Source organism: Sceloporus undulatus, chromosome 4 (genome assembly GCF_019175285.1).
Source record: "Sceloporus undulatus isolate JIND9_A2432 ecotype Alabama chromosome 4, SceUnd_v1.1, whole genome shotgun sequence".
Classification (NCBI taxonomy): Eukaryota; Metazoa; Chordata; class Lepidosauria; order Squamata; family Phrynosomatidae; genus Sceloporus; species Sceloporus undulatus.
The window spans coordinates 136037835-136046304 of NC_056525.1; the positions used below are offsets into that span (position 1 = coordinate 136037835).

The 8470-nt window shown below is 40.1% G+C and overlaps 2 protein-coding genes across 2 annotated transcripts in view; both read right to left on the minus strand.

Annotated features, from left to right (window-relative positions):
- Window positions 1-31: 31 nt before the first annotated feature.
- On the minus strand, window positions 32-3733 carry LOC121930083 (probable UDP-sugar transporter protein SLC35A4). The gene has a single exon (XM_042466258.1). It carries the CDS (start codon window positions 3723-3725, stop codon window positions 2751-2753), a length of 975 nt encoding a protein of 324 aa, XP_042322192.1. The 5' UTR covers window positions 3726-3733; the 3' UTR covers window positions 32-2750.
- A 551-nt stretch (window positions 3734-4284) lies between these two features.
- The window catches only part of SLC35A4 (solute carrier family 35 member A4), a 5363-nt gene continuing 1177 nt past the window's right edge, over window positions 4285-8470 (minus strand). Inside the window, exons 2-3 of the mRNA XM_042466259.1 lie at window positions 5915-6013; window positions 4285-4482 (exon numbers count right to left, since the gene is read on the minus strand). Coding sequence (XP_042322193.1) covers window positions 4285-4482; window positions 5915-6013 — 297 coding nt within the window. The remainder of the gene's footprint in view (window positions 4483-5914; window positions 6014-8470) is intronic.

Below are 8470 nucleotides of genomic sequence, written 5' to 3' on the forward strand. Positions count from 1 at the left end.
TGCAAGAAATGAACAGAGATAACACAAAAAGTAAAAACCTTGGAAATATTTTAATATTATTCCAGTTTAGATATTACTTGATGCATAGCACTGATACTAGCTGAACCTGAGTGTATACAATTTCATCACCGACTTACTCAAAGTGTTATCACGACAGATAGGACAGTACCTCCCCACAAATACACCCAAGAGTAGAACTGCAACCAGGAATCCTGTATATCACAGTTCTAATCTAGCGCTGCTGTCAGCTTTCCTCTCTCCTGTTGTTCCCAGCATTGGAGTATAAGAAGCTGAGTGATTATTCTGTTTTATTAAATTTATCAGTAATTGAGAATGCTGCAGGCAAGATAAAACAAGGCAAGTGACAGCAAGGAGCAAAGAGAACATTTCTAATCACTTGTGTTGTAGCAGCTGACACAGGGTGACAGTACAGGCATACCTCAGTTAACAAAGCCTCTGACAGCGAAGATCCTTTTTGCAAATATTTTTTATGCTTGATGAGCCCTTGATCTTTTTTCTTCTCAGTCTAGCGGGAAAACCAGCACTGGCACTGGGAGGAGAATGAAATAAGGCTAGAGAAACGCAGGCTTTCAGTGTTGGGTTCCGGTTGTGTGCCTACAGTAAACGCAACAGACAAAGCTTGAGCTAGAAAACAGTGGGATTCTTCTCTACCAGATTCTGCTGCTTACATGTGTGCCAACCTAAAACAGGCTGTCTCTAGAACCCCTTACTGAGCACGCATGAACAAAACTGAGAAATAGATGAGCCTGCCTCATGAGCTACAATCAACATATTTTAAAAAGCAGAGATATATAGGGCCACAAAAATGGAAATCTTAAGAAAAGTGGAGGCTGGTGAGTCATTCCTGGACTAATTTGGGAAGAGCCTTCAAATGGTCTCTAGATGGCAGAGAACGTTTGTTTACTTATGCAAGGCTCACCTGTCTTGGATGTTTGATTTTACATGTGCATACTGTTAGTTTTGAAAAAAAGTTTCCTTGGGCCAGATGCACTCCTGCCAAAATACAATATAAAATCCTCATTCAATTTACTCATCCATCCTGAAAATTTTGATCTCTTGGATTTCCACTTTGACGGTGCCTCTTATTTTGCTGAAGAGGTGTGCTACATCAACTTATGTTTCAGCAATTTAGCACATTGCTCAAATGATGTGCCATTAAAAACTAGAAAGCCTGTGATAACAGTACCTTGATTACCTTTTCTACCATATTTTTCATTAAAGAAGTAATGCTCAGAGACACATCTACTTTATTAACTGAGGTAAACTTGTATTGGCTCTAGGGAAAGTGCAATGGCAAATGGGAAATCTTGGCTGGGTGACAGCAGAAATGCTACCTATGTCAGAATCTGATGGAACAGCATAGCTTGAAATGGGACAGGGTTGTTTGACCAATGACATAGCATTACACAGTATAGTATCTTCAATAATCAGAAGATGAAAACAAATTTCCAGAGTCCCACTGGAAAAAAAATGACACACAGGATATGCTGCACTACTTATTCAGGAAAGGCTCCAAATTCAGATGCAAGACAGAAGGGAAAACTGAGACAATTTTTTTCAGACAGGAATAAAAGCAAAGCATTAGGCAACAGCAGGGTACAATTCACTTGGTGGGTTTTAAAAAAACACATCTGTCATAATCTGTCTGGGAGTAGTGGCCTCTTTCAGGAACAGGCATTACAGAAAAGCAAGAATACAATCTGCAAAAGGCACTTTATCAACTTTGACAATTATCAGATCACTAGACTGAAATTCTGCAAGAAAGAGAATGACAGAAGCCAAACATTTCCCCTACAGAGAATGGATAGCAGGTAACCTTGTTCAGACAGCCCTCTTTCTGAATCAATATTGTACTTTGTTTTTAAAAAGCTGCAGATACACAGATATACATAGGTGGAAGCCTGGGAAATTATTCTACTGCAGTCCATCAAGAAAGCACCATGATTCCTCCCCTTCGAAGATTCTTCATTAGGTAGACAACAAGGTTTAAAGAAGTGGATAGTTATTGTACAGGAGTCTGCCATTCTGTTATTATTAGAACATATTAAATATTTAATATTAAAGATTCAAGAGCAAAAACAAAAATGCTGCCTTCATCTTATGAGCCAAAACAAACTACATACAGATTGTACCAGAAGTGCAGAAGGTGACTCTTTTTCTCCCATAGCCCATCCTCCCCAAGCAAGACACGAAAATGAACTCTTATATAGCAATCTGCTTCCATGCCCTGTTAGGCAGCTAGCAATAAGATTACTATGAAATTTATTTCGGTTTAAGCTACAGTCCAACCAATGAAAACATGCTTTCTTTGAGCTGAGAGAAAAGCCAGATAAAATCCCCTAGGCAGAGGTGGGCTGCTTTAGTGGGTTGATAAGGCAATTTCATCCTATCAGATCCTATTGTAGGTGACATCTTCCCTTAAAACTTGGTTCCAGTATCTACAAGGTTTTCCTTGGTTAAAAAACAAAACAAAACTTGTTTTAGAGGAATACTGCATTTCCAGGTGTTTCTGGACCATAACTCCTTTTAAAATTATGACCAAGGTTCTGTTGCTGCACAGTCAAAATTAGATACGAGATGGAAAGCAGGGGCTGAAGGAAAGCATAGGCCATTCCAAAGTAAATGTGATGAGATTTAAGAAAGATCTGAAATACTTTCAGCCATTATTCTCTTTTCATGATAACACATGTTGGGCAGAGGGTTACTTCCAGAAGACACAAACATGAAAGCTATTTGACCCCGTAATACAAGTAAACTGCCAAGCCAATCATCAGTACAGAAAGGAAAAAAAAGGTGGTTAGGTGGACGTTAAAGAGGATGACAGAGAGCAGAGCATTAACCATAATGGAGCAGGAGATCACAAAAAGTCTAGTGATATTAGTACTGTGTTTCATGACCACAGACATTATCAAACCATTCAAGGCTTGGCTTATAATAACTAACAATATCCAAAATGAAAAGCCCTCCAGAAACCCAGCTGCTGAGCTGCTTGCCAGATGGATAATCATATTCAGCATAACACCAAAAAGGTAAAGAAACAAATTTTGAAGGTTAAGAGGCAGGTCCTGGGTCTTCAATACGACTTCAGTATAGACAGCAGATAGGCCTGAAATCAGGCAATACAGCAAGATCAGCACCAAGCCAATGGGAGTAATGTGCAGCTGCATGTCAGAGGCACGCAAGTGCTCTGGGTCCTGTAGGCCTCCATATGTATAAAATGCTCCAGCAGCTGTCAGTAGGGAGAGGGCTAGCCACTTGCGCAGAGTCAGTCTTTGGTGCAAGAAGAGACTGAAAAGAAGGGCAGTACTTCCAATTTTTAAGTTGCTTAGCACCTGAAATGTACTAGGATCCATGAACAGCTGCAGATGAACCACTAAGTTGTTGTTAGCTGCATACAGCAAAGCTGAGAGAGCAAAAGGAGCAGCGTGATACCATGACACTGAGATCCTTAGTTGTCTCCAGTCCCAGATTAGCAGGAAAACTAAGGAGAAAACTAACTTTGTTAACTCAATCAAAACCACCACAGAGGAGGCACTGAATGGGATCTGGCCATTCTCTTTGCTGAGAGTCAAGAGTGGGGCATGGGAGCCATAGATAACAACAGACAGGATCAGCATCAGCCCCCACAGGACCTTCTCAGGTACCAGAGCAGCAGTAGGGCTTATCAGGCTACCAACAGCATGATAACCTTTGTGCAATAACATTTCTGTGATTTGGGGAGACAAGTGGAGAACAACTCTATAACTTTTTTTTAGGAGAGCTGAAATGCCAAGTCTTGGCCTTTTAATGTCATCTTCATCAAGGAAAGTTCATGACATGTTTAATGAGTAAGATCAGTAAAAGAGTAACTGATGGTGAGAAACACATGTCAGTTTAGTATACAAGCATGATTGAGGGGAAAAAGATAACTCAAAGTTCCAAAGTCTGAAGCTGAAAAGCATAGTGACCTAACAGTTGCCCTTAATACCATCAGAATGATAAATACACCAGAGAAAAGAAATGTAGTTGTTCAAGCTGAAGGCTATCCAAGTCCCAGGAGGACTGAAAAAGGAACCATGGCTTTCATGACATAATGAATTGAAATTAGTTACAATCAGACCGGCTGACAAGTCATAATCATCCAGTATATCCACTTTCCTAGTGAATATGAATTCTGAAAGGGGAGCCAAACATTTATGACCTACATAGAGTTGAAATAGTTGATAAATTCTAAGCTGAGAAGCAGGATCCTCTGGAGTGTATCACTGCGTGGGGTGTTCACTTTTAGTCTGGTCCTTTCCTGAGGGAGTTGAAGTAGTCTTTGATAGTCTTTTCCACATTAGGAACTGCATAGTTCTGAGCAGCATACACACCAGTACATGTCCCCACCAAAAATCCCAGAACTGCTGAAGATCTGAGCTTGGCTACGACATACCCAGCAAGAAACCCTTTGAGAAATGGAGATGCCAGTAAAGAACCTTCCTGCAGAAAAAGCAAATAACAGGCAGATGAAACTGACATCTAAATACAACAAAAATCCAAACTAAGGACGTTATCACACTGGAGGAATGTCTCTCAATTTCGAAAGAAAAGAAAGTAGGGCCAATTCGAAAATGAACACTATTACGCTGATGGTTATCAAATGCACAGAAGAACACAACGCACATTCCAAAGCCAAAGTAGTGTGAATGCAAAAGAAACTATCATATGAGTACGTACGTACCCTTCATAGTCTAGAATTTGAATTAGCATCCCTCTACATGCACAGTGAGGGCAGAATCGGATCGTGACCTTTTTATACTTCCTGTGGGGCTTGCCTCCGGTTCCCATGGTTTTGCCTTGTTTCACATTATTTGTTCATTCATTACCCTTTATTTCACGTTATTTAGGCAATTCACCAATTCAAAATCAGTCCAAAGCAACCTTGTACTTGGTTTGAACATTGGACTATGACTTTAAAAGGCAGGGATCGAATCCCACTGGGTGATCTTGTACAAGTCACACTCTCTCAGCTTCCTCAAAAAATGGCAATGGCAAACCACATCTGAATAAACCTGAAAACCCTGCGACAGGGTTGTGAGAGAGAAAGAGAGAGCCAATCCCTTCCTTTCCCTTGGAGAGGAAGAGTTTGCAAAGGGAAAGAACTGGAAAGGGCTGAGAGGAGGAGGGCATCAGTGTGCGTGTGTCTCTGTGGAGAGAGCTGCTTCATCTCCAAAACAGCTCCAGAAGTACTCCGAAAGGAGAGAAAAGCCCCACATACCTGGACGGAGGAAAAAATTGCAGCCAGCAAAGGAGCTTGGGAATTGTAGTCTGATTTGAAGGCAATCCAAGGGCGACCGAGACATGCGTTCCATACCTCCCAAACTCAAATTGAATGCAACATTGGAATGGAACAGGATTTGTAAATTCTGTATTTAATAATATAATAATAAATTGTTTATTTATAGACTGCTTTTCCTATAGATCAAAGCGGTGTACAATCGGTAAAAATTTTCCCGAATTTATACATCTCTCGGTTGACCCTGGATTGGGTTCAAATTGACCTAGCATTGACTTCGATTACGTCTGATAACCTCTCGCGTAATAACGTGAATCTGCATGATTGCATCCGGGATCACGCTACATTGACCTTCCAATTAACCCCAATTTGCCCCATCTGAAAATGACCTAAAATATGATCCCATTGTTCACCATTTGCTATAAATGGTTATGACCAATGCAAGGGTGGTATAATCTTGTCAACAAGGGGGAAAATATATACATTTCTTGTATTTTGAAATGGGGAATGATACATAAAATACAACTTTCTGGAAATACTGTTTTACTCTAATATTGGGATGGACAACTCAAACATTATTATTGCCTTTTGGGAAATACCGATAAACAGATAAGAACTAAGCAGTTCCAGTTTTACCTGTCCGACTCCAGCCTGCACTTCAGTTTCGACTCTTTGTTTCAAGCTTTCCAACTGATCCTTCAAAAAAGCAAGATCTTTCAGCTTTGGTACAGAGTCCTATACATTGGAAAGAAACACAGCATATTCCATTTTGCATGCACACATGCATTTTAGTATCTTTGTTTTAGAAAGCAAAAGCCAAAGAAAGGCTGTCCAGCAATTCTAATTGAATTTCTAATATCTAAACCCAGTTATGCCTCTGATTGTTACCGCAGTTAAATGAGAAGAGGAACTTCATATATTTTTACTCTCTAGATTCTTTCCCAAAATATTAATGCCAACTAGTTGCATATACAACACAGTTTAGTCATTATTATTATTATTATATTTTATTTATAAAGAGCTGTAAATTTGCACATATGCTATTTAAGAATGGAAAATGGAATTCACTAGTCTTTAATCAAATAAAGAGAACTGGCGTAGTGATTTGAGCATTGGAACTGTGTTTCTGGAGATGAGAATTCAAATCCTTGCTCAGGCATGGAAACTGCTCACCTTGGGCAAGTCGCACTCTCTCAGCCACAGAGTAAGGCAAAGCCAACCACTCCCTCTGAACAAATCTTGCCAAGAAATCCCTGTGGCAAGTATGCCTTGGGGTCATCATAACTCCAACAATAACAACCAAATAAAACAAGTAACATTGAAGGTACAAAATAACTACCATTAGGTATAATAATAAGAGGCTTGCCTCACTGAGCCATCTTGAAAAGGATGGGTCATAGGACTCCAGATAGCTTTGCCACAAGACTATTGTGGGGAAGAGGATAAGAAAGGGGTGCTTGGGAGATAAGGAAAGAACAGCCAACTCCTCAGTTTTCAGGACCCCTCTATTCTCCTGGAAGTGGTCATAGTAACAGGAGCCTTGTTCCAGCTTGAGCTCTTTATGTATTTGCACAGTTCTCTGTATAACAACAGTGAGGCTATTATCTCCAGCAATTGATGAATGCCTGCTCTCAAAAATACTGTCTCCCACCCCTCCTACACTGGTATGAAAGCAAGTGTGATGTAGTGGTTTGAGTGTTGGACTCAGTTCAGATTTCTGTTCAACCATGGAAATGCACTTGGTGACATTAGTGAAGTCACACTCTCCTAGCTTCAGGAGGTAAAGCCAAACCTCCCTCTGAACTCTGTGGCAAGTTTGCCTTAGGGTTGCATAAGCTAGATACAACTTGAAGGCATACAACAACAATTAAATTAGACTTTTGATATTTAGACTTCAACTGAATGTCTTTTGCATGTTTGGGACCAATCAGTAAACTTTAGCTTTTTGAAGAAAATTGCTGGGTTTGTTTTGTTTTTCATGAAACTTAGTGTGCGACAAATTTTATGGCATGCAAGATCTTGAAGTACAACAATATTTCATGAAATACTAAAACTAGGATTGTACATGCCATTGTATTTCCCATCAATATGTCTGGATGTGAAGAGGTGGAAGGCGAAGAAAACTGACAGGAAGAAAATCAACTCATTTGAAATGTGGTAATGCAGAACAGTTCTGTGGATACCATGGACTGTCAAAAAGACAAATAAATGAGTCCTAGAGCAAATCAATCCTGAACTCTCCCTAGAAACCAAAATGACAAAACTGAAGCTGTAAGAAATAACTTCTTTTCCCTCTGATTCGTAAGGATCTGTTCCAGAACCCTGAGAATCAGAAATATTGCAGATATTCAATGCCCATTCGTTATAATGGGGGTGTGCTCCCATGCATGCTCCTGCACATAAACCCTGGGTGCGCACCGTTTTGTCCCTCCCCGCTTGCCATCCATGAAGGACCAAAGCCGCAGATCCCAAGACTGCAAATAGGGAGGGACGAGTATACTATGATGCTTGGTAAGGTAGAAGGCAGCAGAAAAGGGGGAAGAACTCATTCCAGATGGGTAGATTCAACCAAGGAAGCCATTACTCTGAGTCTGCAAGACTAGAATAGGGCTACTGAGAAAAGGGAGTCTCAGCGATCTCTCATTCATAGGGTCCCCATAAGTCAAAGTTGGCTTGAAAGCAACCACTAACAATTAAACTTTTGTTTTCATTCAGAGTGTAAGTCAAATAATTACTAACAACCCACACAACAATGGGTATTTTGCCTAGTCTTCTAATAATTAATTGTCATCGTCTTTAATGAGTAAAAGAAAAGATTACATGGATAGATATTCTAATCTGGAAAGAATACTAACATAGAGTCAATTTGATTATATCTTTGGGCTGCTATAAAACTAATATTCAGAAGCAAAGTCTTACTTCATCTCCTTGCAGAGTATGGTAATCTTCAACATTGTTCAGAACTATACAAGCAGAAGCTAATAGTCATTCAGGAGATTCAGATGTTTTTACTTTTATTTTTGTACTTTGTTGTTGTGTGCTTTCAAGTTGTTTCTGACTTAGGGTGGAACCCATTATGGGGTTTTCTGGGGCTGAGAGTGTGTGACTCACCTAAGGTTACTCAGAGGCTGTCTGCACAAGCCAAAAAGTCCATCTTCCCCTGGCCTCACACTGTCCTGTTTGGACAACGCA